Genomic DNA, 27,995 nt, shown 5'->3' on the forward strand with positions numbered 1-27,995 from the left:
CACGCATCTCGGATTGTGTTTACCACAACACGCATGGGACACGCTCAGCCAATCAGAGGGCGGCGCGTATGATACGTCATATGTGGAAAAGTTTAAATCTCGTCTTTTTGTAATGACTGTAAATATTGCATTAACAGACATCATGTCTATAATGCTGTTTTATGCAGTTGAATTATATTCGAAGAAGGATTCCTTAACATTAAGAACATTACAACAAAGGATTCCCATGAATTTATATTGTGTATATATATAATTATTATATTAATCTTTTAACTCAGTCATCTATTGTTACTGCTCAAATGTAATCAGTTTGACATTCAATGTACTTTCTCTAACATTGTCAGTAAAATGATAACCTTCTAAAAAATATTCACAGACTTTAAAACTATGTTATTACTGTGACAGATAGTAAAGGTTTACAACAAACATTGAGCAATTATGCTTCAAACGTTCACATACTCTTATGAGGATATGCAAATGAATTGCATTCGAAAATAATACATAAGTATATATAATCTGAAAGTTCTTCTTATGTGGTTTTGTCCTGTATCAAGCCTATGTAAACTATTTCTGTCCTTATATAAATATGCTGTATGTATATGCTTACATTAAAGAAATGATGTTGTCTACCAAAATGTTTACACAATTAATGTACATAGTAAATTGCATTATCAATAACCAAAGTTAACCAGACTATATAATTGCAAAAAACAACAAGCAAAACCACTTGTGAACATCGGTTTTATTTCATGCCAGGAAAGGCACATTCATACACTGAACAGTTTTGATAGGGTATATACTGTTATATGCATCTACATTCAGGCAGTGCATATATTATGATTCCCATGAATAAATGCAACAATAACATTAATACATCTTTGTTAACCACAAAAAGATATAGCACATTTGAGCACTCACAATTTGTATATATGCACACTTTTAGCATAAAAGGAAGTATGCACCCTGTCATCCATACAGTTTTACTGACCTTTAACACCAAAAGGAGACATACAGTACAATGCATCAGCAGCACTTGTTGGTTTTTGGAAACTCCATAGAGAATAAATCATATTTATTTGAGATGTCAGTGCCAAGTCAGTTTATGTCCACTTTAATTCTCTCTATGTTGTTCCTGTTGCATAAGACCAGTCATGTTGCATAAGCACACAGACCAGCATGGTCCGTACAATTTTCTCTCTTTCTAATGGACTTTCACCTTTGGCTGACTCACATTTGATTTTTAAGCTTTGGACACTCCAGTGGTTAACACCTTTTCCTTACTTACACCTTACTGTCCCACTATGAGACAAAGTAGCACCCATGAATGAATGTCTTTCTACGAGCATAATGTGAGCTTTTTCTTTCTGTTTGACACTATTAGATAAATATAATGAACTGGACAGTTTTAGAGCAACCCACTCAGCAGCTTAAAGCGGTCAATACAACCACAATTTGTTATGGCAGTTATTTCAAAATAAAGGCAGAACAATACTTACACATTGAAAGAACACTCAATTGATTAGAGAGAAGTGCACAGGGAACTTTTCAATATAAGAATATATTGCAACTGTTTGACACAATCCTGATACTTTTTCATATTCTGAACTCATGCAGTTCCTCTGAACTTTTTGATTATCCTTTGGATATTATTTACTATTGCAGCAATAGCTGCTCAAATAAAGGAAACTTTAGGGCATCCATTTTTGTTTACATCTGTCTTTGTAACCAGCTCAGATAAATCTCTCCTTGCATATAACTTGATTTCCATGCAACTATGAATTAATGAGTTGGTTACATTGTGCTTAACATAGACGCACATAGCTTTTTGAGTTAGATAAGAGTTCAATATATGGAAAATATATTGCTGTAATTTGAAAATAGACGATACATTTTTATTGACATAAACTGTGACTGTGAGTCTTAATGTTTGAGACTGTGAACACTGTACATGGTTTGGATGGGATTATTAGGTGGCTGAAATGCAGGTGGACGATGGATTTTTGTATATGTCATTCTGGCAATATGTAACGTATGTATGAATGACAGTATATTTAATGTCTTCATTATTTTGTAATAAACTATTATTGTTTTTTTTAATTATAAGTTGTTCTTCCCTATCATACTGGCAGATCAGATCTGTAATTCCTCAACCCACCACTTTCCCAATGAAAGCGGATATATGTTTGATCCAACGATTAGTAAATAATCATTTTTAAAAAGGTACATTAGAAGCTCTGCAGTACTACACAGAATATTTAAGGAGAGGAAAATCACCACATCACCATTTCATGATTTGTATGCCTTTGCATCTGGTAGGAGTCCGTTTTTCACCAGATATATTTCATAGTCAAATCCCTAATGGACACAGTCCTCCAGGTATTGGGTCGTTTTGCAAACATGACGCAATGGAGCACAAACTGCAATTAAAGCGAAGCAAAAACGGACTGTGTTTCCATCCATTGCCCTTATCTTTATGTTTGTTCCATCGTTCTCTGGTCGGCAACATGCCAAAGTCCTGCTTAATCTTGGAGCACCAGTGGCCGTCCACATCCTGAAGATGAGGCCCTGTTTATAACAGCTCTCAGCCTGGGAGCAGCCTTAAGAACACATGCCACAAAAGGCCTTCTGCTTGGTTCCGTAACAAAACTTGTCTCCTGCTTGATTATTTGTCCACAGGCTTATTGATTTTCAGTGTGTGGAGAGAGTCAGTGAGAGCAGTGTCTGTTTTGCTGCTGTCTTTTCTGGACATGTCAGGCTCCCATAGAAAGAACTCGTGGAGGAGGGTGTTGACGGTGTCAGGGCACTCCATCATGACCATGTGACTTCCCTCCTCGATGACTTTCAGGAAAGCAAACAGAAGGATCTAGAAGGACAGCCAAAATGATTAAAGAACATAGTCAAAAGTATGATACTACAGTGCTCATATACAATTTACATTAAATATCACAAGATTAATGAGGAATTAATCATATACGAGGAGGTGTTTTACCTCTGCCATGCGCTGGTCCTCATCCATTGGCACAAACTTGTCACACATGCCATGAACCAGAAGGATGGGCACAGTGAGCTCAGCATGGTAGACCTCATCCCCTTCAGGCCAGTACTGGCCACTCATCATGGCTCGCAGGACAAACGGAGACACATTAAAGGCGTTGCCCTGTTTCAATAGCTGCTTTTCTTTGGCACCCTGGCGGGCAAACCCAGCTCTGAAGGTTAGAAAAAGACAGAGAAGTTATATTTGAGGTGTTCCAATGTAATTTTTTGTAAGTGTTTTGGCATCAACAAGTCATGGTGTTTTGACAGCAGCAAGAGAATATCCTGTATGTGTCACTGACTGTACTGGAGTCAATTTTGGCACAGTGCAAATGCATGTCTTACTTGAGGAAGCTCCAGGCCAGGCAGGGTGTCAGACAGTGCAGGACACAAGATGGCAGCTGGAAGATAGAGCAAAGACTGGGCTCCAGAGCTGTGGGGCCCCCTCCATTGATCATCACTACCTTATGGACCAGATCAGGGTATTCGTGGGCCAGGAAGGTGCAAAATGACACTCTGGAAGAGATATAAGTGTATAATCACTAGTATATAAATAGATTGATCAATAAGGTTTATAATAAAGCATTTCACAAATCCTCACCCATACGAGTGGCCAATGAGAATGTTGCGTTTACGAGAATATCTCTTAAAGATGGCACGAAGGTCCTCTGCAAGGGCGTAAAAAGTATAAGCCGCTGCAATATGCGGGGCAGTGCTGGCACCATGCCCCGCCAGGTCAGGCGCAATAACATCGTAGCCTAGCCGAGAGAAGAAGTCCAGTTGGCTGCCCCAAATGTCCAGAGAACCTCCCACGCCATGCACGAAGAACAGTGCCACGTCCGAGTGCGTCCCTTTGCAGCTCGAGATGACCCTCTTTGAGTCGATTTGCACGGTGCGCTTGGGCTTACGCCGACGGCGGCGAGGAGGTGGAGCAGGTTTGTGTTCCCCAAGGGGTGAGTGAACCTGAGGAAGAGCAGAGTTGGGGTCTGGAGAAGAGGGCATTTCTTTGTAATCTGCTAACTCCACCTCTACGGTGCTGCATGGCTCCAAATCTCCATCCTGGCACTGCAGGATCTCAGAGTGCAGTATATCGCCGAGATTCTCAATCACCAGCTGCCCATTGCGGTAGACTGTGATTTTCCTCTTGCAGTGGACGCTGCTGCCAATATTGCTTTCGTTATCTTCCTCAGGGGAGCCTTCAACATCATCATCATTTCTGTCCGTCTTTTGCTTGCTTGCAACTTGCTCCTCTGTTACCATGGGACGCTCAGGGATAATGTGCCGCACTCGCAGGACTCGCCCAGGTTTCACCTCAACAAATTCAAACCCATCAGAGGGTTCGGAAGACTCCAGAGGCAAAACCAGACTGGCAGCCTTCCCAGTCAGACAGCAAAGAATCCCTTCAGTGATAGTGGTCAGCATAGTGCTTTCCTGCAGAAACACAGATAACCAAGCAGTTCATCACTCAGTTGCAAAATTTCAAATATAACAAAAACACTTGTATATGTAGATAGTGTAGTACAACATGAAAGACAATATTCGAGAAATGTTTTACCCGTTAAAAATAATTTTCACAGCTTCAAACATAGACATGGTTTCAGGTTTATTCCCTGTTGCAGTTTTTGCAAATGTCAACAGCTCAACACGAAGAAATTGGATCCCAGTTTGATATGAATCAAATTGGACCAAAGCTGTTTCCTAGCAACCCAGTTTCCATACAACAGTCTTCTTAATCCTTTTATCAGACCACACACAGTAGAGAGAAATGAAAGGCACCAGTTTCAACTGGCTCCAAACTGATTTACAAATTCAAAATACCATTGTTATTGTAAAACCGTAGCTCCAGCAGCATTGTTAAGTTCAACTCACCTGGGCAGCAAATCAGCTTAACATTTAGGATCTCCACGTTCATAAACAGGGAAGAAAAAAAAACATACTTGTGCTTGGCTGTACTACAGATTCAATGTCAGTGACAACCGGCAATTAACATGCTGACCTAGACGTTTGCTATAAATAACCCTTCCTTTTTACACGGTCCAGAGTATAAATAGAAAATGGTCATATGGCATGTGTGTGTACATAAATGGTATGTCTCATACCAGTATGATAGCAGTATTCAAAACTATACTGCTACGAATGGAGATAGGGAATTTAGAAAAGGGGAAGAACATCATTGCGCAGATATCCAGTCTCAGTTATTTTGGCAGTTGTGCAAATTAAGCATCATTAATCCTCGCTTTCTATGCACACGCAGGCTGGTTATCTCTAAGACACAGAACGACAAGACTTTATTGTATCCTGTTTACAGAAACAGAACGCATTATTACTGCCTATAGGGCCAACTTCACTTTACTGCATACAATATATCGCATGACACGTAATTTAGAGTATGGCTCCAATCATGGTCCCAAATTAATATTGGCTTATTGATAAGAAATAACATCTTGAGATAAAAATAAACAACATAACTGTAAACATTGAAACAGTTATATCTCAATACTGCTATTTCCTGTTAGATGCAGATTGTCATTCTGCATATCCCTTATTTAAAGATCATCACTGTAATAGTTCAACATACATCGTACATTTGTAAAACTTTCTTGGTTAAAGCTTTAACAATCTCTAGATTACAATAAATGAATTAAACATACTTTTAATGGATGGTGCTTTAGAGGGCTGTCTCTACAGTGACAAAAAACTCACGAACAGGAGGGTAGACATGTGCACGTGTCTGTGCATGGTACTGTTGTTGGTGGCACGATGGTCTGAAGGTCAGTGGATAAAGTGCTATCCAGTTACACCCTGGAGCCAAGTGAATGTAGACCGAGACAGAGGCCTGTCTTTCCACTAAAATCCAAATGGATCATCAATGTCAACACTGCAGTGTGTTCTGCTTATCATGCATACATCCAGACATCTATCTCTATATACTTATATGTGATGGATCCTACATTTTTAAGCCATTCTTCTATCATGAACCAATCAGTTGTGCAGCAGCTACAAGTGGTACAAATGAGGTAAAGGTGTCCCTTGAGTAAACATGAATATATTGACAACATAGCAGGACATTACATAAACATGTTATGCACTTTGAATGACCCTAATGCAATACCTCATTACCACAAAATTAACTACATCAGCACTGAACAACGTACCTGTTATTTAAATCAGGGATTCTTATCTTGACCTACTAATGTGTGAAAAGGGTCAACCTGGATTTGAATCTGTGTGGGCAGAACTATTTTAGATCCAAAAACCTTAAAGTCAAAAAGGCTGAAGGTTACTCATGCATGTATAACATTTTTGCCTGCAGTGCAGAATATTAAGGTTGACATGTCTGCAAAGTCTTAGAGTAACACAGTGTGCCCTATATTTCTAACACACATAGGCGCAGTGTTGTTTCCACCAGATGACATTTCCTAGAAAATAATGGTGTATTGTTACCTATTTTCTGTTAATAATTCCAGATGCAAGATCATATTTACTAGCATTTGACTCCATAAATAGCAGAATTGTTAGTAGGCTATGCATGTCTGATAAGAATGTAGATGCCCAGCGAAGGGCATTTTGACAAGTGTTATGTAGGCCCAATTAAAAGCATCGCATCACAAATTAAGTATAATATTATACATATGTGGCAGTCTGGTGCGGATACAATTGCATATTGTATTGAGATCTATTATTTTTGCTCAGTCAAGGAACACATGCATGTAGTCATTGTGCGGATGTTTATCAATGATAAACGTTGCATAATAAGCATTCGCTAATTGAATACATCATGCAATAAAAATCGAATCCTTACCTGCAAAATTGGAGATAATTAAGGGTGAATATAAATCTGCAGCAAAAGATGAAGGGCAGACGAAGCTGGAGAGGGAAAACGTTGCATTTGGTGCAACAATTTGTCTACGCTTAAGATGCTGCAAAACAGTAATCGCTTCTTATTGGCCTCATTGGACTGCTGTCACTGAACACGGAGGGGATTGAGTTAATTAAACATGCATCCATAAGAGTGTGAGAATTGCATCTCAATACGACACCCATAACGATAACAAACAAACATTTGTTTCTTCTCCCTCAGCATCCACTGCGCATTCAGACCCTACCCAGCCCTGCTGCCCTGTATCCGCAGCAGCAGCAGCAGTGTTCGGGCATTTTCGCTCCTGAGTGGCAGTGAGCAGGGCGAATAGAAGACAGCTGATCATAGAGAGCAGGCCAATGGGAAAGGCTTGTTTCCTTGTTGCCAAGGCTGAGAGAGTAGCAAAATGCGTGCGTGTGTGCGCGTGCTTGCGGTCAGGGTGAGTGACAGAAATTATAAAATGATTGTCCAGTTTATTATCTTCATGGGCCCAACACATGGTCATGATCAGGCCTGCACGTGTGATGCTTCATTTCAAATTATTCAACAGGGTTTAAATAATATCCACTGCCTTATCATAAAAGTACACCTGCAAACATGTTGTGCCAGGTGCTGCGTCACAGAAGGGAAAAATGACCTTAGTTTAACCAATAACATTATGGAGAGCTGTGTCCCGCTGTTACCCTTGAACTCACATCAACACGTCCGTACTACAGTGGTGGGACAGTGCGGTGCCTGTCACGGAATTGCCAGCAGTGACGTTTATGGGGAGAGCCTGTGAGCCCACAACTGCTTTATGTTATTGTTTGTTAGCCGATGTCAAACTGCTTTATGTTTAAAGACACCACGCATTGATGTTTTAATAAAATGGTTCAAAAATCAATTAGGTCAATAAACATGCCACGATGATAGCCAATAGAGAATTGTCTCTCACACATCAGGACACAAAATAGCCCTCAAATGACATTTCGTATAAAATAATTAACACAATAAAACAATTACTTAAAGTATTATCTTGTTATTATATTATAGTTGTTTTGACAAAATCATAATTGTCCAAAATACTTTATCCCCTAATGTACTGTAGACAACCTCTTCATTCTCATATATCTTTGTTAATCCTTAGTCAGTAAATCTCAGAGGCATGAAGGGGATGGTGTCATTGTGCTACAGGTTTTTCCCACAGTTTATTAAAGCAAATGAAATGTTACACAGGAGTGTTTGAATAAGCACTCACGTGGTGGAAATGTTTGACATAATTATGGTTTTATAATTAATTTCTATATTATTCTTTAATTACTTTAATTTGTGGTTGTAGGATATTTGCTGCCAGACTATGAAAGCATTGATTTGATACTGGACTACTGTTTATCTTAAAGGGTACATGCTTGAAATGTAATTACTGCGAAATAATGTTTAAATTGTAGCCTACTTTTGGATAGACAAAAGTTAATACATTACATTACTTGAGTGAGCAAGTTAAGTAAAGTGTTGGGCAGCACTGATTTGTGAGGATGCACTTACAATATGTGAAGAGAGGGTTATTTTAGTTCTCTCCACAGGGTTGTGCAGTAGCGTATTATGAACCATGTTTGTGAATTGCACATTGAGTCAAACGAAATAATTGCAAAAGTGTGTTTCAAGAATGTGCAGCAGAGATAAACTGAAGAGCTAGTTAACAATTACCCAGGGGTAAAACTTCTCAGGCATCGAGTCATCTCCGTTTGAATACAAATGCCATTGCTTACCTTGTTTCGTTTCCTTTATTCGGCAGATCCTTAGTTCAACCGACAGCCGTTAGATTTAGAGCCATTACTGTTGCCAATAAACATTTTTCTGCGACTGAACCACTGTGGTGTTGGTCGGTAAACTTCTGTGAGTTTGACCTGAAAGACGCTACTCGGGCCACTAATAGAATATTTTCAGCAACAAGCCTTCTCATTGGCTGATACGTCTTAACCAATCATGTTGCTTTATATACATAGGCAGACCTGTGACATTCACTGTTCTCATGTCTGTGTCAACCCTATAGCTATCTAAAAATGAACATTATACGGTCATCTGTTTCTCGACTGCGTGGGATAACCAATGTCGCCAGGTAACAAAGCTTACATACGTCCAGTTTAGACAAACGGCAAAGCCAGTGTTTCGTTCACAGTGCCAAGATATGCTAGCTAGTTTAGCAGTGCATAAGCGGCATGGCTAGTTAAGGAGGGTTGCCAGCTAGCGACTGCTTGAAAATGATATACAGTAAGGTGATGGCTATTTCAATTAAAGTTATAATATAACCAATTAACATATCATTAATGACTGTTGAAAAACATCTGTATGCAGTGTGTACTCTTATCATTCCAGTAGCACTAACAGTTACAACATTAGAGACTCTTGCAATCCTGTGCAATAGACCTGAAATGTGCAATATAAACACTAACTGCAGTTTATATGGCCCTATAATCACTTTAATGTAGAAAATAGTTATTTTTGCAAAAGTCCCAAATTCAGTTATATTAAGGTCACAATAATTCAATGCCATCTACTGTATGTCACTTAGTTTACTGAAGTTGCTGCTACACATTTTTAGCCATGATAGTTTACTCATGTCTTTATTTAATTACTAATGTGTGCTTTACTTTTTTATTATTCTATGTTTCTTTTTTTGTTATCCGCTATTCAACTTTTGCTGTACATGTCCCTGCTGTGGGACTAATAAAGGATTTCTGATTCAGTTCTAATGTGCTTTCAATCTGTACATATATTTCATTATTGTGCGAATAGTCGACACAAATGCACTGGATCAGTGCATTACAAAGCTCGACACATAAATAGCAGCACCCTAGACGATATAACTTGCTGTAATTGTGGGTTTATGTTGGTAACTAAGAATATGTATTGTTTATAACATTTTGTCAACATTTGTCAACAGCATCCCTGCAGGGAGCCTTGCAGTACCTGCCAACTCTCACCTTCGACTGTTCAGCAGCTGTATTGTTCCCACAGCAGCTGCAAGACCCAATGTTTCCAGATGTGGGCTGCTCTCTTCACAAGCTGAGGGTTCAGGAGTGTTCCAACAGCTTCCGTGGCAATACCAGCAGATTCGGACAAAGAAGAGGGGTACAGAGTATCAGCCCAAGAACATCAAACGCAAGAGGACCCACGGCTGGATCAAGAGAATCAGCACACAAAGCGGCATCGAGGTGATTCTGAGGCGCATGTTGAAGGGACGGAAATCACTCACACACTGAAGGACCTTGGTGGAAAACCTGCGAGACTTTGAGAAAACAGACATTGGTTCAGAAAAGTTGGCATTGCTCAGGGTACTTAGCAAAGACCCTGGGTATTGGTGATACTGGGTGTGGGTTGGGTTTCGCTTTTTTAACACATGGGTGGAGGGTAAAAATGGGCCTTTAACAAATCATTTGCATTTGGTAAAAAGAAGAGTTTCTTTTATCCATAAAGTTTTGTTTGTTACCATTTAATGTTATCAAATGTGTTTTTTTTTTCTTGTGTGAAGTTATTGAAAGACAAAAGGATCATTGTCATCTTTGTTTTCCACAAATTAAAACACAAATTCTTGTTTAATATGAAATAAATAAAAAAACACCCCTGAAGAATTTAAATGTATTCATATTTGTTATTGAAAAATAGGATTGTTTTGGGTTAAAAGGTTTGTTCTTTTCCTCTGAGAAAAAATATTTAAACTTCCAAGTTTGCTGCCATCAACTGTTTGTACAAACATTGTAGGTTAATTAACTATAGCTAAGTGCTTTTACTTTTAGAAAGAGAGTCCTTTTGGCTCATCAGACAATGTGATCTGGAATACCATTAATGGTGTTTCATTTTCGAGAAACGAGTTGAAAATAAGAAGTTGTGATAGTAAAACAAATCAGACAAGAAGCAAACATGAAGACATTGATTAATAATGTAATATGCCAGAAATATTTTTCTGTTGCATTTTGAGTTAATGACTGTTTTAAATGTTGGGTTGCGAGCAATTTAGCAAATACATTTGACATTTTAAAGTATAAACAGATATAAAGTAATAAATAAAGTAAGTTAAAAACTGCTTTTTCAAAGGAGATATTTGCACATTCAACCATCTCAGATACAGCTCAATATAAATCACTCATGTTTTGAGAAAGGTAAATGCTATACAAACAAAATGTTACAGCTGAAATTGAATAATATTAATTCCATAATTTCTAGAGTATATGACCAGCTATCACTGAAATAATCAGATATAAATATAAGATATTATTTAATGACGAAGCTGATTAGTAATAAGCTATATATAGGGCTTATGATAATAAGTTATACATGATAGACAGTTAAGTTTAATATAAATAATTTAGAGTTCAACAGTAGGGTTGCTGTGCTATTGTTCAGCCTGATGCATAAATTCAGTATTTTTATCGACGGTCGCCTAACACAATTTAACTCCTAAATGCAAGCAGCAATAGGCAGAGAGATGCATACATACATAATGTGGATGAGGGAGGACCATCGGGAGGACATGCTGTAAAAGTACTTGCGTTGTTTTCATCTCAGCTTCAGGCCAATGCACCCTTCGCATTGGGAGATTGTGCTGTTACATAATCACTTTCTAGCAAATCAGCGCTTTGAATTTTCTGTCTTCACTTCGCAACCAATGCGATACGTTTATTTTCAGAAGGTAACCGCCCCCGAACAGCCGATCAACAAAAATGGAGTTGTGAACAAGTAGCAAGTTAGCACTCAAAAGACGTTCAGTTTCAGTTTGTGTGTAATTACCTGAACATAAGTGGATGTTTCCAGCTCAATAAGGTGGCATGATGCGATCACATCGAAGTCATACGTAGTTTATGTTCTCCAGCAGTCGTAGGAAGCTGTCCAACGGGTAAACAAACCGGGATCTTGGCCACGACAAAGGCAACAAGGCTTAGTAGCTAGCTAGCTAAAACAGTAGCATCTGATCGTTTTCTCTTAAGCAAGGAACGTGACTAGGACAGAAATGGAGAAGGTAGGTTCACAGCATGTTCTTTGTATAAATATTTGGGTAAATGTATAACATAATTGATTGTTATCGACTTTGATAGACTACTCATAACGCTACAAGGTAGCAAACACCTCGTACTGTAAATGCATTGTATGTCACTGCGTACAACAACTTCTCGTTAATCTATCTAAATGTAAGGATTACCTTTCTGCTAACCAGTTTTGGTAGTCGTCTGGTAAGTGTTTTTGTTTTTCTCCTCTGCTCACAGTCTGATTTCCTGAAAGGACTACCGGTCTACAACAAAAGCAACTTCAGCAGGTTCCATGCAGACTCCGTATGTAAAGCATCTGTAAGTGGTCTCCTTTGTTCTCAAAATGCTAAGATAAAATCACGTTGTGTAACATGGTAGTACTACTTTCTGTTCTAGGTAATTCTAACCAGACATGGATATCATTTTTGTTTTAGAACCGACGACCTTCTGTGTATCTTCCTACCCGGGAGTACCCATCAGAGCAGAGTAAGTGTGTTTACTTTTGCAAATCCTTAAAGAGCAGTCAGAACTACAGCCCACTTTCTTTCAAAATTGATGAAATATGTTGGTTACATCTGTATAACAAATATTATACTCTTAAGAGAAAATCACAACTTTTCTTTTGCTTAGCAATGTTCTTAGTTTCAGTTTCCATTAGAGGAAAAACTCTCCTACAGTCAACACTCTGTATGGGAACAACTGATTTCAACGGCTCTATTAGTTTTTTAGACCGTTTTAACTTTCAAATGATTTAATCAGTGTTTGTTTGCTCTCCAGTAATCGTCACAGAGAAGACAAACATCCTATTGCGATATCTTCATCAACAGTGGGACAAAAAGGTAAAAAGTTATCAAAGATAGTAAATGTAATCTAGTGGAGAGCTGATGCTAATTGTATGGTTTTATGACAGAAGTGATCATCTATTTTGTTCTATGGTTTGTTGACCGGTTTTCTTTCTTACTTCATCAGAATTCAGGAAAAAAGCGAGAACAGGAACAAGGAGAGGGGGAAAACATGGCGCCTCCACGGAAAATAGCCAGAACAGACAGTCGTGAGCTGAATGAGGATTCGTGAATTGCTTCGCTGACGGTGCACGCCCAGCAGAGACTGACCTAAACAAACAAAATGCACACACAGATGCAGAATACATGTTTGCAAACTAAGGCGCTCAAAGTGAAGCACACTAAAATTCATACATTGCAGAACACGGCATGAAAAAAATCCCAAAGTAACATTGTTGCTGATGTTTTCATATGTATTCAGATTTCCTCTTTAACCAAAAATCCTTTTCCTCCTTTTATTTACACACAGTATGTTCTTTTTCCCAACACACCTCTGCCTCAGATTTTAGTATTTGTAGTCCAAAATGAACATACATCTACCTCCTCCTTCTACCCCTCTGTTTTTCTTTTAACTAAAGCTTTTTTTTTTTTTAATATGCAGCTCCTCTGCTGCTCTTAAATGTTTCACAGTTGTAGTTATTTATACCATCTCTCATACATGTACATTTTACTTTAAGTCTAAATAAGTGGTTCAATTGCATGCCATGTTTTGTGGCTCCATAAGGACATTTTAGTTTTAAATAACATGATGGCAGTGGTCCATAATATTATTTTAGCTCGTCATTTATGTGATTACTGTCACTAAATTAACTGAAAATAAAGCTGCATTGTGTTCGTTGATTAGATTAAATAATAATCAAGTCAGGGTTTGTCATAGACTGTTGAAGAAAAAGAAGAGTGCATAAAGAAATGTTCTTGTTTTCTCCTTTTGAATAATAATTTATTGCCTTAATTGAAACTGAGTGTTCGTTCACTTTGAGTGACCCCATGGTTTACGTTGTTTCAGGTAAAGAAATTAACCACTGTTGAGTTGAAAGGGTAGCGAGTAAAGCCAATCATATCTCACTAGATGATGTATTTTTGTACAGGGTGACCTGGAACATTTTCTAGCCATATTCTAAGTTCACTACTTTGTTAGCAGTGTTTGAAATTGCGAGGGTAGCAAAGAATTCTACGATCAGCTGATGACTACAGGTATGCTTGAACGTATAAGTGAGCTGAACTGCTTTAAGGCTACTTGTAAGGAAGGCGATCAGTCCTTTTTGTTAATTTTCCATTCACATTTGCTTGAGTAAGTTTGAGTGATATTAAGGAACAGTGTGTTGGATCTTAAAGATTTTGACAGCAGGGCTTAATAATCAGTTTTGTTTGCTGCACATGAATTCAGTGGCGCTCATTATAATCATTTTTTGGTAAATATTGTATTTGTTGTGTATATTTGTACAGTATGTATATTGTGATCCTTCAACCCTTTTATCAGGTAACAAGACGACTCATTCTGATTTTGTCTTCCCCAGGTTAGCCATGCTGTTGTTTCATTATGTGTAGCTCATTCGTTCTTGTACATTGGAGGAATACAAGCCAGAGTTGAATCAATTCAAACAAAAGCATCTTGCTAAATATGATTTGCACCTTTAAAGAGCCCACTATTACTATCACTCTGCTGCAAACTGTCCTTCACATTTTCGATAATGTTTGAAGCAACTTATATGTGGGGTCTGGCTGCTTATGTAATAGAATACACACTGCAAGTTTCTCAAGTATGACTAATGGGAGAGGTTAATGTCCGGACTCTTCTTATGAGAATGTGCTAATTCTACTTTTGTGTACTCCATCGCCTGATTAAGTTTGGAATGTGTTGAATGTAAAATGATTTGCTTTGAGTTGACTGTATAAATGTATTGCTGTCTATCTCAGGTTTCGTTTTTTAATAGATTACACTATGACATACAGTTCTTTAACTCTTAGTAAACAGCAGCATTTGCAGAAGAAAATCACCTTTTAGTACCAGAGTAAAAAAGGTACCTATCGATATAAGAGTGTGTACATTGTGATTTCAGTGTTACTATTTAGTTTACATAAATGTCCTTCCAGGAAACCTCTACCACCCAGTGATTATACTTTTACCGTTAAAAAAACAGCCAATGCTATATCTCTTGATGGATGTTTATTAAAGTGATATTTATTTGCATCAAAGAAGAACATTCGCTAATTTATGTAGTAAAATAATTCATAGAAAATCAAAGTTAAGAAAAATAGAATATATTTTTCATGGTCACAGTGAATATAATCTGACCTATTGCGGAAGAATCTGATGGCTTCTAAAGTGCTTCACAACTGAAAAGACATGATGGACGTGTTACGCATGCAGAACATGCAGTCAGTACAGGCATCAGGATGAGAAACAAACCTGGAATGGGAAGCTGCTGTTTATGTCCTTTGACAAATGGCTCATTCATGATCAGGTCCTGATTTATATATAAAAAAAGATCCTTTAAATGAACATTATCTGTTCTGGTGCTGTTGAAAACCAGGCAGTCATGCATTATTTTACCTTTCACTAAAGGTCTCTACATCTCGTTTCAGGGAGTTATACTTACTGTACATATCTTACATGGAAGCTAGTTAATAAAGTGGTAATAAATACAGTATAGTAATTTGTGCAAAGTAAGTTGCATCAAGAGTGAAGTTTGCTGACCATACATGTGGTCCTTGGGAGTAATGTGTTTTCCTACGGTAGAGGTGTGTCCTTGAAAGTTGCATTTGTACACTGCTCTCCCTTCATAACATTACACTTACGGTGAACATTTATTAGCTCCTTGAGTTATCTGAATCAGTCAATTGTCTTGATTCTCCTTTATCGGAGTCATTGGAGGGGAGTTCCTCCAGGCTTGAGTTTAAGTCACCCCTGAAGGGCTGAGCGTTAGCGGGTTGGGGCGGTGCTTGTGTCCCATTCACACACACCACAGTTCCCTCTGATTTGCTGAAACTGAACAGCTTCCCAGGGCTGAATGTCCTATTGGGGGACTGTGACCTCTCCGGGCCACTCGAGGGAGAGGTGGAGGTCCCTGTGGAGCCTTGCGCTCCGGTTGCCACTGCTGGCTCTTTTTTCACCTCAGGCGACTTCAAGAACTTCAGAAACCCTGGGAGCTTCGCCTCTCCTCCCGTCGGGGACTGGGCTGGTGAGCGTGAGGTGCCGGAGGAGAACTTCCCCTGGAGAGGGATGATCTGCTTTAGCTTCATCACGTTGTTGTTCCCCAACAGGGAGCTGGGTCTCTTGGGCTTATCTCCCGCCTTTCCCCCCGATGCTTTGTCATGGTGGTGCTGGTGCTGGGCGTCGGCCCTGTGCTCACTCTCCTGACGGGCCTCCGCCTGAAGCTCGGCCTGGCGCTGAAGTTCCTCCTCGCGCCGGCGTCTGAGCTGGTGTTGAAAGTGCTGCTGGGCCTGCTGTTCATGCTTCTGAAGGAGAGGTGTGTTAAAATGAAGACACAATAGGAGAAGGAGTCACAGGTAGAAAAAGAAACACACAGTGATAGAGACAGTAGAAGGCTTCCATAAACAAAATGTGTTTACAATAAACGTGTTTTTCTATCTTGATAAGACATATCTAAGACAACAACAGGACAAGTGCTGCTGATGTGATACTTTATACAGACACACACATACAGTTATTTCTACTGGAAGTCAGAAAGAGCTGCACCAGTCTATATTTGTTGCCAAATGAACACAAAGAGACCCGGGGACACAAAGGTGTTCGTATATAGAAATACGATTCCAGCAAGCCTTGGTTTGGCCGAAGGTCTTTCAAGCTATGACACAATCATACCTTGAAAGCTTCCCTTCGTCGGTACTCTAGCTTGGCCATCTCTTCTGCTACCCAGCCAGGGATATCAGGGATGGCAACATGGATGATGTACTTTAGGAGGATTGCAAAGTGCTGTAAACCACCGAGACCACAAAGGGACAGGCTCAACACAGGTACATCAAGGAACATTCAGATTATTGTTTCTCAAGCCCTATTCGCACAGGTGTAGCACTACCAAGGGACGTCTTTGTTTGGGTCAAAGCATTCGCACGGGATGAGAAATGAGAGAATTTTACTCAGATTTACTGACATTAAACCCAGGACACATTATCAAGGCTTTGTGTTACAGCTGCTTATAATCGAAATAACAATATTATTTTAATATTTATATTCCAAGTATTATATTAAAGGCCTATTTCAGTTTTTATAGATAGATGTGTCCTCTTGATTACGCACCAAAAAAGCTCTCGAAACTTCATTTGTAATTGTACTATATTATATTTAATAATATTAAATTATTGACCAGAATCCAGGATCCAGATTTACCAAGGGATTGAAATTACAAACTACCTCTAAACTTATTTTAAATGATCAGTAGTCCCCTGATAACACTAATCCAGTGTGAATAGTGCTTTATTCTGTTTGTTATATTTTCTTACATACCAAACAGCACATCTCATACACATACCAAAAACTCTTGTGAGGTATTGAACCTTGCTCAAAAATTATTTGGAGGGTTTTATAAAATCACAACAGAAAACAGCAGGCCATGCACATTTGTATTAACTGTGTAGTAATAAAAAAGTTTCCTATTGGAAATAAAAGTACAGTACAAACAACTACAACTACAAACTTCTTCTTTGTATACACAGTGCAAGTAGAGTGCGCACCTCCAGTAAGACGATGGAGATGATGGTCATCTCGGGACTCAACCAGGGGAACAGACGCTGCAGCTGCCCACACTGACCAATCAGGTAACAGTTCACTATAATAGCTATCAAGCCCATGGCCTCCATTGCAGTCTGATGTTGAGAGAAAGAGAAATGTGCACAGGCTATCAGAGGTGCCCGTTATGTACAATGCAGCCTGGTGGGCATTTCTGACATTTACCCAAAGCGAAGCACACTGACCTGCCACTGTCCGATGTTCTCCACCCGCTGTCCAAACGGTCTCTGCAAGCCGGTGCAGAGCTTCAGGGCGTCGCTGCGGATCTCAATGATGTTGTTGATGAGAGCACACATGGCCGCCAGTGGAAACGCAGAGGAGAAAAGCACCACGTAGCCAAACTGGATGAACATTTCTTGGTAGTCCTGAAGCGTGTCCTTTTTGGGTCAAACATCATGAAACAATGGTAGGATTTTCAACAGCAAAATTGGAATTTAAAAGAAGAAGAAATGAGCATGAAGAGATGTACCTCATATGTCTGCATACAGCTTTCAATCTCAGCCTGGGAGAGAGTGACAGTTTTAGGTTCCTCTGGTGGATCGATCCATGACTTCTTATTCTCTTTGGCCTCACTCACGTTCTTTCTTCTCTGACAGAAAGACTGTGATTCCTTTGGAGAGGATATAGTAGCACAATCCTTGGTCTACAAAATTTTTAGTAAGTGACTATAATGAAAATTCAAATGATGCAGCTTTGGAATGGATATTTTCATTTTTGATCAATCTACAAATATGAGCAACATGTCCTGTTTCCCCTCCAGAGGGAGTTCATCTCCCACACATTCCCCCCCTGTCTCAAACGCCTCCATTGGACTACTTTGTTTACTTCTGTTTCATGACATCACTATGTAACACTTGCACAATCAGAGCAGACTGGGCTCCGGTGTCAGACAGAGGGTGAAAAGAAGTGCTGCAGCTCAGGCAGTATAAGAAAAATAAAGACCTTTTTGAACATTTAAGCATGTAAACATGTCACAGTAGAGACACAAAATACAATTATGAAACCTGAAAATTAGCATAATAAGGCCCCTTGAAAACTACATAAAAAAAGTTGGAATTACTTATCAGTTTTTTTTTTACTTTAAATAGTAAAGGTGGCCTGGCAATTAAGACACACTTACAAAGAATGGGCAATGAATCATTTACCAGCAAACTGAAAATAAACAGTCCAACAAGTTATTATAATAAAAACAGACAGGTATAAAAATATACCTGTGCCGACGATTCCCAATCGCTGTCCTCATCACAACTGTCAAACATACTGGACGGATCCATCCCTTCCTCTACCATCGTGGGACTGTCCTCAAGGAAGCTGCGGTCCACTGGCAGCGTTTCTGTCTTGACGTCCTGGTAGTCGACCTTCTCGGTGAAGCTTACCTTACGATTCTTCAGATTGCCGTCATTCATGTCCCACTCTTCTTCTGACAGCCTGAATCCGGCTTTCAGATCCCCTCTTCTCTTTTGCTCTGGATTTCCGTTGGCCGTGTGACTGACAGGGATCCCTCTCGGGCCCAGAAAGGAGTAGGCCATCATCGAGGCCTGGGCCTTTCCCAGAGCCAGGCGGCCGTACTTCAGTACGATGGTTTGAAGGAGCTCCCACAACACCTTGGGGGTAAAAACGCCCAGCTTGTTTTGCTCATAGAGATAAGGCTGGAGGACCTCTTTGATGTTCTGTAGGAACTGGCGGAAGATCAGTAGAGTGGCTAGCATCTGTGAGGAGTAGGACAACATCGGTTACTGAGCTGAATGTGAGAAGTGCTAATGAGAAATACCACACGTGTTCCAACGTTGTTTGGTAAACACATGAAGATATTCATTCTGAATGAAAGTTCAAATGCAGGCCACTGATCCTGGGACATCTACTGCCACATTAATTTACAATTAATCAACTCAAAATATACCTCAGACTCACAAGAGGATACAAAGCTGCCCAATCATTGCTTTAAGGTGGGTCACCTTATTAGTCAATAATAGACTTTTGGCCCCAGTAGCCCCAGTTTAGGGACAATGTTCTCTTATGGTCTGCTATACTTCCAATAGTTGTTGTTACCTCCTTAAGTCGCTCCATGTCTTTGAGGTAGAATCCGATGTAGAAAAGGCTGAGATAAGAATTGATGAATTCAAACTGTAAAAAAAAGAAACAGGAAGATAACACCCACTGAATCGACATCGGTTTATTCTAATGTTGACACAAACAGAGAAGGATGCATGGCTTACAAAGACCATCTTGATGATGAGATTATTCTCATAGGCGCTCTGCAGTCTGTAGTTCTCTGGGTGAAAAAAATAAGGAGAAATATTTGTACAGCAAATAAGCTCTAGATATCTTGAGAGTGCCAAACACAGGAGCCTCATAGCTAAAAGACTCATGGGCAAACGTATCCATTTCGATTTATTTTCTTATAAATATTTCCTTTTTCAATACATCACAGAGATAACATTTCCACTGTTATGCCCACAGTGTCACTTTGTGTCTCTTACCCATGTCATTGAGCCATTTGGCAATCTTCTTGTACACTTCATCACATATGGTCACAGTAATGGCCAGCAGTATCTTGGGAATAAATCTTGTGATACTCGGTAGCTCCTGAATCTCCATCACCACTTCCTGTGCGGTGCATCAGAAACATGATACATATTTAAGTGCTATTCATCCTTACTCCCAAAGCTATTTAAAAGCTGTGAATACCAACTGGAAAGAGGCCCTTTTGAATGTGCTTTGTTTAACCTACTTGTAAAATGATGTGATTCCCACATTTTTGGACTAAATTCAAGAGTTAATGGCATATGATAAACTAACATTTATTCTTTAACAGATTTATTTACTGTTGTTTTAGTATTGATTTTTCAGCTTGGCCAGGTTAAAACTCCTCACAAGATTTACATTTAATCATCCCCATTTATCAGCCCCAGACTGTATTTACTGCTATTGATTTTGCTGTGTTATCTGTTCAAACCTGCAGTTCCAAGCAGAGCAGCATGGCGAGGAAGACGAAGCAGAGGCAGAGGATGCAGATTGGCAGGCTGACCAGCCATCTGAACATCGCTCTCTTCCAGGGCGGGTAGTAGAACTCTTCGCAGCCCGTTACTGGGCTGCAGTGCTTCACGCCCTGCAGAGATGGAGAAGGAGAAAACAAGAAAGCAGGGAGGGTATCAGACTCTATTTTTATATCTGCAATCATCTACAAGAAAAATGGATTTGAAATTATTGTGCAAAATGTACTGCATAATAACAGCTTGCTCGCCTGATTGCATTTATATTTATGGTGTTTCATGTCAGGTTAAAGAAATACTCCCTCATTCTGCAAACGACCCATTTCAGAATGATAAATATTTTTATATTAGTGAACCATAAAAGAAATGTGTTCATCACTTTAATGTACAGCTGGTAGATGGTGGAAGTGTGTGTCCCTGTGAGTGTGTGTGGTTTTAGTAATGCTAACCCTGTGTGAAGAGGAGGGTCTGCATTCTGCAAACATCAATGCCCAAATGTCCTTATTACAGATATAAAGTTTACCTTGAGCTGCAAAAAAATACAATATTTGTTTTTGGATATTGTGGAGACTTGGGTGGCAGTTTATGGCAATAGTCAAGATACTTCAAAATACTTGAACAAAAACCACCAATCCCACATAAGCAATTGCAATCACATAGGTTTTTTTCATATCATTATGGTATATGATTCTGAATCAACACGGTTATTGGTCCAAGAATTTTCTTCCTAAAAATGTTTACGCCCAACGTGGGGCTCGAACCCACGACCCTGAGATTAAGAGTCTCATGCTCTACCGACTGAGCTAGCCGGGCCTGATCCAGCTTTCACACACATGTCTTCTTGTTGGGGCGTCCCACAGTCCCCCTCCCCTTGTATCTCTATTCATTCCACACAACAGGAGGTGGAGTAAGGCGGGAAAGAGGCTGCCCCCTCCCAATCCTCTGAGACCACGTGGGGTATTAAGACACTCTACTTGTAGACATAAGGATCACATTTCCTGGTATTGTGTGCCACTGAAAAGTTGCGCAAGTGCACGCTGATCAACCACTCAGACTGACATACATTGCAAGTTTACGTTAGGATAGGGAGATAATACATTTAAATGTCTGTAGGTAATATGATTGATGCATGAGACTTTGTGAGAAGTTTTTAGCTTTATCAAAGAGTGGCGATGAATGCTTGATCGTAAAACTAGGCAAATACAGCAGGAAGGAATACAACGTTTTACTAAACCACAACAAAAACACCACCTGCTCAAACTTCAGTAACAATCCTTACCCTGAACTGTGGCCTGGGCTCCTCCAAAGACTCGGCGGGGGTGTCCAGGGTGCCCCACCTGTACGCCAGCTCTGCCTCTCTCCTCTTCCAGCGCTCCAGAAACAACGTCGCCCACACAACATTGAAGAGGGCAAAAACCACACAGCAGATATCCTGACTGGTCTGTGAGTGAGCATGAGTGAATCAAAAGACACATATATTACCTTTCAGATTATGATTACAACAAGCAGTTTTCAGCTGCCCAAGCTGGTGCCAGTACTTTGTTTGCTTGGTTTAGGTACTGTTTGCTGTTTCAACGTTAAATGTGCTTGTTTTACAAATCTTAAGCATCAGTACACAAGAGGGATTTTCAGTCATGTCTTGTATAACAAATCTTAATATAGAATAGGTTTCGAGTACCTGGTCGGCCTCCGCAAGTATCCAGAGCAGAAAGCCGATGACAGCAGGGTAAAGCATAGAATTAGTGTAGAAACCCAGCCAGGCAAAATACATGCCAATCTTCACTCCGAAGTAGTCACAGATATCATCTACAAAGCAGACGAAATTATGAACAGCTATTATTGAGATTCATTACGTCTCAAACCATTACAATAAAAACAAGGTCATACGAGTTAAAAAATAACTGTATTAAATGTGTCTATGTATTAACAGGCAGGCCTGCTGGTATAAAGGTTTTTTCCTTGTATTTCCTACCAAGGGGTTGCCTTTCACACACAGCCTGGACCCAAGACGTCATCAGCTGGTTGAGGATCCTCTGCTCGTGGAGAGGAAACATTTGATGGATCACCCCCCGAGCCACCAGCTCTGGAACTAAAGAGGACACATCATGAAACATTACATTCGGAACATATTGACAAATGTAACTTTGAACATAAATATAGATGACAAATGACTGATGCTATTCAAATGACTAATGCCATTCAGATGGCTGATGCTATTCATAAAATAAACACAAGTTAAATCTTACTGATAGGTTGTCCCTCCAGGAAGTGAATGTTGTGGAGCACCTCCCCCTGTTTGGCTCGCAGATTGTCCAGCCAATACTTTATGATGCCCTGACGCTCCTGCAAACCATTACAGGTATTAAATTCAAGAACAACTAAGGTATACTATTTAGACATTTTTTATTCCTGAAATATGACAGTAACAATAAGTATAACATTAACAACAACCTGGACATTAGGCTCACTTTGCCCACAGTGTTTTTGACATCTCACCTGTGAGGTGAAAAAGTAGAGCTCACTCTCTATGTTCTCATAGATGTTGTCTTCCTCACAGGAAAAGCGCCGCATCCCGCCACCAAACTGCGGTTTGACAGCCTTGTACATGCCCATCTGCTCGGCTCCCCGCAGGAGGCTGAGGGTGAGGAGAGAGGGGTAATGAACAGCAGGATTAAACCTGATGGAGCACTCACACTGTGGTGAGCTGGACTGCAGATGTTTGACGGATTAAGGGTACGCAAACAACAAACTGTAACACTAACAGCTCTAACTGAGTGATAATTCTTAGTGGATTTTTTCCTTCATTTCCTGAAGCCTGCTCAAAGAAATAGTTTGCCATATTGGTAGATGAAACAGTTGTTGCCACTTTCAGGTGTGTGCACTAAATATGAAGCTAGAGCTGCTAGTCAATTAGCTTAGCTTAGCACTATAACTGGAATGCATGACTGAGTAGAAAAAGTTACCCTGTCCCTGTCCAAAAATAATAATGGCAGTTTAATAACAACAATTTGTGATTTCACAAGTTTTTATTATGTTGAACTATTCCTTTTCCTTTAACAGGGGCATTTAAAACAAAAACAAAAAAATGCAAACACATATGGCTGACTGATCCTAATTAACATCATTAACTATTTCCTTGAATATGCAGTTAAATGCTAAGTTAAAAGTTTTCGGATAACCAAAAAAACATAAGACAGAATTTTAAGTGCCCACACATGCATGCACTAACACACACACTCACACAGTCAGAGTGTGAGTTTTGGAGTTTGGAGTCTTACTTCTCAAACGTTGTCGTGATGAAGAAGGCGTTTGCCTGGGTGTGTTTGTGCTGCCGGACCTGAATGCTAACTTGTGGGATTCCTACACGGATCTGGTTTAGGAGCCACAGCAGAGTGTGGTCATCTATTGTATCTGGAGGGAGAGGAGAAAGTGTTTTAGTTTAAGTCTCATAGTGGATCCGAGCATAGAAATAAATATTTCAAAACAAAAGGTTTTTTTGGTTTAACACTAGTTCTTTACATGTTTGCAGAGATGTTTGCCAAAAGCAGGAAGTGATGATATAAAGAGGCTGAACCCGACCCTTCTTTCACCGCCCCGACAGAAGGGTGTAGAAGCAGTGGGCTGGTGGTGTTAGTTAAAAGTCACTCCGACTAAATCGCTCTATAAATATATCACAGAGTAATTTCCTATAGTTTGAATAGAAGGGCCAGACTGCTTCCAGACGTTTCTGCCATCTGTAGCCAGGATATTGTGTTTCAATTTGGCTACTTTGTGTACCTTTTGTATCATCATAATGAGACTAGTTGATACCTTCAATTGAACAAACTGACATTTAAAGGAAAGTGACTGATATTTCTACTGTGTATGGGCTGAATGTTAGCTAACAGCTCTTTCCGTGATATTTAGCATTAGGTTTTTAACTGGTTAATATTTATAATCATAAAAACAAACAATGTTACCTAAATGTATCTTGTATACTTAAATGTAGCCTTTTTTAAACCAGAAAATCTACATTTAAGTATACTTGCTTTACACCTCAACTAAAACCTGTGAGAATTGCATTATAAGTTTCAAGCAGTATTTTATATTATTTTTAAGGTATACATACATAGTTTATATGGAAGCAATGAAAGCAGTTGAAGTGAAAAAGATAGTGTGTAAAAAAAGTGTCAGGTGTGGAAATGTAAATAGAATTCAAAAAAGAATAACCCTGTAGAATAAAATGGGGTTTCTTGCTGCTTTTTCATGCACATTTAAAATGATCTCAAAAAGAGCTGTTGGATTTTTGGTTTAAATTTGCATTTGAATGTGGGTACAAATCAGATAAGCCTGGATGGTGTTTTAAGCTTGCATACCATCATTATTTACTGCAGCTATCAGACTTATTATCACTTTGTTTTGACAGACAGATGCAACATAAAACACAGAACCCATTGTGTACATTTCTGTCTGAGTCAGACAGCAGTTAGTTTTATGACATGCCTCCAACTCATACCGTACGTATCTGCCCCCAAAAAAGCAGCTTTCTTAAATGATACTGCAGCAAGGGGCTGGTTCTAAAGAAACAGCTACAGTCATCGAGATCTAATTATCCCCACAGAGCATTTAAAGTCATGCCTCTGAGTGGCTGGCTGACCACCAAAAACATTTTTGAATGAGGATGCGCCGTCTTCCCTTCAGTGTGTCTTTCACCGCAGGACAAACAGGGAGGTCAGGCTGGATCTTACCGTACCTGGAAATGTCATCAGGATATCACAGTTCTCGGTGGGCACCATCTTCAGCCAAGACTTACGGGACATAATATAGTGTCTGGCCTGCAGAAGGTGCTTCCCAAACAATTTATCTAAAAGAAAAATAATTAATAATTAAGAGGGTTAGACAGAGTGTGTTAGAGAGAAAGTGGACCGACAGATGGTGATATATTGTCATCAGGCTGATCAAGGACACAGATGACAGGTTGGTCATTATTTATTTTATTATTTATTGCTCCGCCTCTCATCCCTGATGTTATTTCTTCACCATGTTTTCCTATTGTATTTGCTCTGTCATGGAAACTTAAGGGGATAAGAAAAAAAAAAGTACAAACATGGCCAGGATGAATGTTCATAAGACTTTGCGCAAACGCTGCTAACAAAAAAAGATCTGTAAACTGGCTGCTGTGTAAATAGCTATTGACAAACTGGCTTTTCAAGTCTATCTCCAATACCATTACATTTAAAGCAAAGCGGCAGGCTTTCACAGCAGTGCTATCCCACAATGCAGCTTAAGTTCTGAAGTCATCATTTGTGCCGCTTCTTCTCCTTTTACACAAGTCGAACTCTGTCTCCCACAGACAGAATTGACCCAGTGACTGACCGATCTCTTAATTGTTCCCTGATTTGCCCAGACACTCTCTCAAAACGTGTATGCGATCGGGATTTCACATTCTCCAGCCTAACTGCATTATCGCCTCACCTACTTTCAGCACGTCTCATCCCTGTTGTAGATATATCTGACATGCAAACCTCTCTGCCAGGCAGCAGCACAGAATCCATTCACAGCAACATAACCATTGGTGATAGACGATTGAATACCCATTTGCATAAGATATACTAGAAATATTGTTTTTTTCTTTCTTCATGTAATCAGTTGTGGTACGCTCAATAAACTGGGCTAACATATTTGAAGCTTTTTACTTGGGCAATAAATTATTAAGTTAGGGTGCTTATCACATTAAACACATATTTATTTTTTAATTTTTTAATATCGTCATTAGTTGTGATTCAAGCTATTTTTACCTCTCCTGGAATTACTTCCTAAATTAAGTCCAACAGTTTGAACATCAGCTAGCTTGACATGCTATAAATAAACACAGCAATAAATACTAATCTTGGATATAGACAGGCTTAGATATAGATATTGAAAGATATTGATTGTGTCATGGTGTATATTTTTTCTTAGTTGAAGTTGATGATAAATTACATTTGGCATTACAGTATGCAATAGACAAAAACCAATCAGGCATGACTAGATAGCAATGGACCCTATCAGACAGACCATTACATTCAGACCTGAGGAGGCTACACTGCCTTGGGAATAAGCTGGAGTGCATGCCATAAACAAAGAGAGCATGCACACTCCCATAGCCAGTTCTTAAACACTGAATTTACACCTCTATAAACTATACTGCTAAACCAGTATGCAAAGGATATAATTACCAAAAGTACTGGTAAATCAGATGTAAAAGATGTCTTTTAATTGTAATCATAACGTTTATATCATATTTTAAAGTCAGTGTCACCAATCATGATCTATGTGTTGATGATACACATGTTTGAGATGTTGCCCAAAGGTTTATTATAGTTGGCTTAAAGTCAAAAAGCACATTAAAGCAGTACCCGCAATGACATTGCTAAGGATAAGATTATAAAGGTTATTCATATATACAGTATAGTTTATCCTCTTTGTCTGAAAAGCTAGATGGGCATTAAACTCATAATTTCAGGGGCCCATGGAAAGTGTCGTTGGTAAATTTAGAGGCCCTAGTGAAGTAAAATAAATTCCTGTCGAACCTTGTAAAGTTTTTCTAATTAAAAAATTGCAGTGCTGCTGAGTAAACCTCCAAATGCAATTCCACAAACAACCATAACACCAGTTATCTGCTTACTCACCACTGAATGTTTCTCGTGTGAATGGCTCAAGTGTTCAACACCTGAGCCTAAACACACACAGCTGAGCCTGCAACACAATATTTACTATTTAGAGTATAGTGTGGCACTGCACGTCAGGACATGTATCTCCGTTGCACATGACTCCTGCACCTGTGGACCACTAAAGCCTGACTATTCCCGGGCCTGTCTCAATCGGAATGCGCACTATGAATAGGAAAAAAGGAAAGGCACCGACATCAAAACCCAATCACTGACGATTGACGTTAAGTCTCATGTGAGTCATTCAGTGAAGTGTAGGCATTAGTGACTGCACCATATTGCCCCATACACAGCAGCTTAATCTATATTATCCCCATCTTTTCCCCCAAATCAACACAAATGCCCATGTTCTTCAGATCTTCACTGCATGCTTGGAGGAAACAGACAGTGCTTATTTTTTGCTTGTCTGTGACACTCACCGAGCACCCCAGATGGAGATAAGGCCGTTTGCTGCTGCTGCTGGTTGTTGGTCCTGTCCTGCTGCTCGGTTGGCACCGTCCTCTCCATCCTCTCCCCTGCCCCGTCGCTGTCGTCGACGTCTGCGGTGTTGCTACTGTTTACAGTAGCGTCGGTATCAGCTGCTTCGCCGTCCACCGCTTGCATGGTGGTGCTCAAACACTGAGGTGCTGGAAAACCGCACTGCAAGGAGCACTCTGGTTTTTTTGCATGGTCGTTGCATGAGAAGGGAATCCTTATGGTATCTGATAAATGACGAGGAGGATGAAGAGGAGGAACATGATCATGGCATCTACACGCTCACCAGTCGGACTCGTGACTAGATGGTGACGACATAGTTGAGGGGAACACCGCGCTCGCTCGCGGGCTA

General features: G+C 39.7%; 4 protein-coding genes, 1 long non-coding RNA gene and 1 other non-coding gene across 10 annotated transcripts; 3 read left to right on the plus strand and 3 right to left on the minus strand.

The window, feature by feature from the left end:
• Window positions 1–743: 743 nt before the first annotated feature.
• abhd8a (abhydrolase domain containing 8a) lies at window positions 744–8,810 on the minus strand. 3 transcript variants are annotated; one of them, XM_063886746.1, is made up of 6 exons: window positions 6,836–7,187; window positions 4,903–5,880; window positions 3,635–4,464; window positions 3,379–3,549; window positions 2,990–3,206; window positions 744–2,863 (listed from the first exon to the last, which is right to left on the minus strand). In XM_063886746.1, exons 3-6 carry the CDS (start codon window positions 4,453–4,455, stop codon window positions 2,663–2,665), a joined length of 1,410 nt encoding a protein of 469 aa, XP_063742816.1. In that variant the 5' UTR covers window positions 4,456–4,464; window positions 4,903–5,880; window positions 6,836–7,187; the 3' UTR covers window positions 744–2,662. The 3 variants fall into 3 exon arrangements, with proteins under 3 accessions (XP_063742816.1, XP_063742815.1, XP_063742814.1); XM_063886745.1 differs by lacking the exons at window positions 4,903–5,880; window positions 6,836–7,187 and adding an exon at window positions 8,641–8,810; XM_063886744.1 differs by lacking the exon at window positions 4,903–5,880.
• A 23-nt stretch (window positions 8,811–8,833) lies between these two features.
• On the plus strand, window positions 8,834–10,509 carry mrpl34 (mitochondrial ribosomal protein L34). Its single transcript, XM_063886747.1, has 2 exons — window positions 8,834–8,990; window positions 9,816–10,509. The coding sequence occupies exons 1-2, from the start codon at window positions 8,935–8,937 to the stop codon at window positions 10,132–10,134; spliced, it is 375 nt and encodes a 124-aa protein (XP_063742817.1). The 5' UTR covers window positions 8,834–8,934; the 3' UTR covers window positions 10,135–10,509.
• A 1,049-nt stretch (window positions 10,510–11,558) lies between these two features.
• On the plus strand, window positions 11,559–14,648 carry LOC134866151 (DET1- and DDB1-associated protein 1-like). The gene is made up of 5 exons (XM_063886143.1): window positions 11,559–11,888; window positions 12,133–12,213; window positions 12,330–12,381; window positions 12,673–12,734; window positions 12,865–14,648. Exons 1-5 carry the CDS (start codon window positions 11,880–11,882, stop codon window positions 12,967–12,969), a joined length of 309 nt encoding a protein of 102 aa, XP_063742213.1. The 5' UTR covers window positions 11,559–11,879; the 3' UTR covers window positions 12,970–14,648.
• Window positions 14,649–14,903: 255 nt separating this feature from the next.
• On the minus strand, window positions 14,904–27,992 carry ano8a (anoctamin 8a). Of its 3 annotated transcripts, none has more exons than XM_063886140.1 (18): window positions 27,589–27,992; window positions 25,213–25,323; window positions 23,759–23,891; window positions 22,977–23,115; window positions 22,727–22,823; window positions 22,453–22,569; window positions 22,159–22,286; window positions 21,760–21,921; window positions 20,444–20,596; window positions 19,968–20,094; window positions 19,704–19,759; window positions 19,537–19,611; window positions 18,699–19,196; window positions 17,957–18,097; window positions 17,673–17,864; window positions 17,433–17,564; window positions 16,564–16,674; window positions 14,904–16,193 (listed from the first exon to the last, which is right to left on the minus strand). In XM_063886140.1, the coding sequence occupies exons 1-18, from the start codon at window positions 27,770–27,772 to the stop codon at window positions 15,549–15,551; spliced, it is 3,201 nt and encodes a 1,066-aa protein (XP_063742210.1). In that variant the 5' UTR covers window positions 27,773–27,992; the 3' UTR covers window positions 14,904–15,548. The 3 variants fall into 3 exon arrangements, with proteins under 3 accessions (XP_063742210.1, XP_063742208.1, XP_063742211.1); XM_063886138.1 differs by having other exon boundaries at window positions 14,904–16,196; XM_063886141.1 differs by lacking the exon at window positions 16,564–16,674 and having other exon boundaries at window positions 14,904–16,196.
• On the plus strand, window positions 15,703–24,653 carry LOC134866152 (uncharacterized). Its single transcript, XR_010166023.1, has 6 exons — window positions 15,703–16,715; window positions 17,415–17,516; window positions 20,450–21,923; window positions 22,457–22,618; window positions 22,733–22,839; window positions 23,038–24,653. It is a non-coding gene; the product is annotated as an uncharacterized LOC134866152 (long non-coding RNA).
• Window positions 21,221–21,293, minus strand: trnak-cuu (transfer RNA lysine (anticodon CUU)). The gene has a single exon. It is a non-coding gene; the product is annotated as a tRNA-Lys (tRNA).
• Window positions 27,993–27,995: the final 3 nt, after the last annotated feature.

Source organism: Eleginops maclovinus, chromosome 6 (genome assembly GCF_036324505.1).
Source record: "Eleginops maclovinus isolate JMC-PN-2008 ecotype Puerto Natales chromosome 6, JC_Emac_rtc_rv5, whole genome shotgun sequence".
Lineage (NCBI taxonomy): Eukaryota > Metazoa > Chordata > Actinopteri > Perciformes > Eleginopidae > Eleginops > Eleginops maclovinus.

Excerpts from the sequence above, each read along its gene's own strand:
- abhd8a (XM_063886745.1), bottom strand. The coding sequence starts at position 4,455 with ATGCTGACCACTATCACTGAAGGGATTCTTTGCTGTCTGACTGGGAAG. Across the intron at positions 3,207-3,378 it reads CTGGCCTGGAGCTTCCTCAA|AGCTGGGTTTGCCCGCCAGG; the intron begins GTAAGACATGCA and ends TCTAACCTTCAG. Across the intron at positions 2,864-2,989 it reads AGGACCAGCGCATGGCAGAG|ATCCTTCTGTTTGCTTTCCT; the intron begins GTAAAACACCTC and ends CTGTCCTTCTAG.
- mrpl34 (XM_063886747.1), top strand. The coding sequence starts at position 8,935 with ATGAACATTATACGGTCATCTGTTTCTCGACTGCGTGGGATAACCAAT. Across the intron at positions 8,991-9,815 it reads GGGATAACCAATGTCGCCAG|CATCCCTGCAGGGAGCCTTG; the intron begins GTAACAAAGCTT and ends ATTTGTCAACAG.
- LOC134866151 (XM_063886143.1), top strand. Across the intron at positions 12,382-12,672 it reads GGAGTACCCATCAGAGCAGA|TAATCGTCACAGAGAAGACA; the intron begins GTAAGTGTGTTT and ends TTTGCTCTCCAG. Across the intron at positions 12,735-12,864 it reads ATCAACAGTGGGACAAAAAG|AATTCAGGAAAAAAGCGAGA; the intron begins GTAAAAAGTTAT and ends TTACTTCATCAG.
- ano8a (XM_063886138.1), bottom strand. The coding sequence starts at position 27,772 with ATGCAAGCGGTGGACGGCGAAGCAGCTGATACCGACGCTACTGTAAAC. Across the intron at positions 18,098-18,698 it reads ATTGGGAATCGTCGGCACAG|GAATCACAGTCTTTCTGTCA; the intron begins GTATATTTTTAT and ends TCCTCTCCAAAG. Across the intron at positions 16,675-17,432 it reads TCTCCATCGTCTTACTGGAG|CACTTTGCAATCCTCCTAAA; the intron begins GTGCGCACTCTA and ends GGTGGTTTACAG.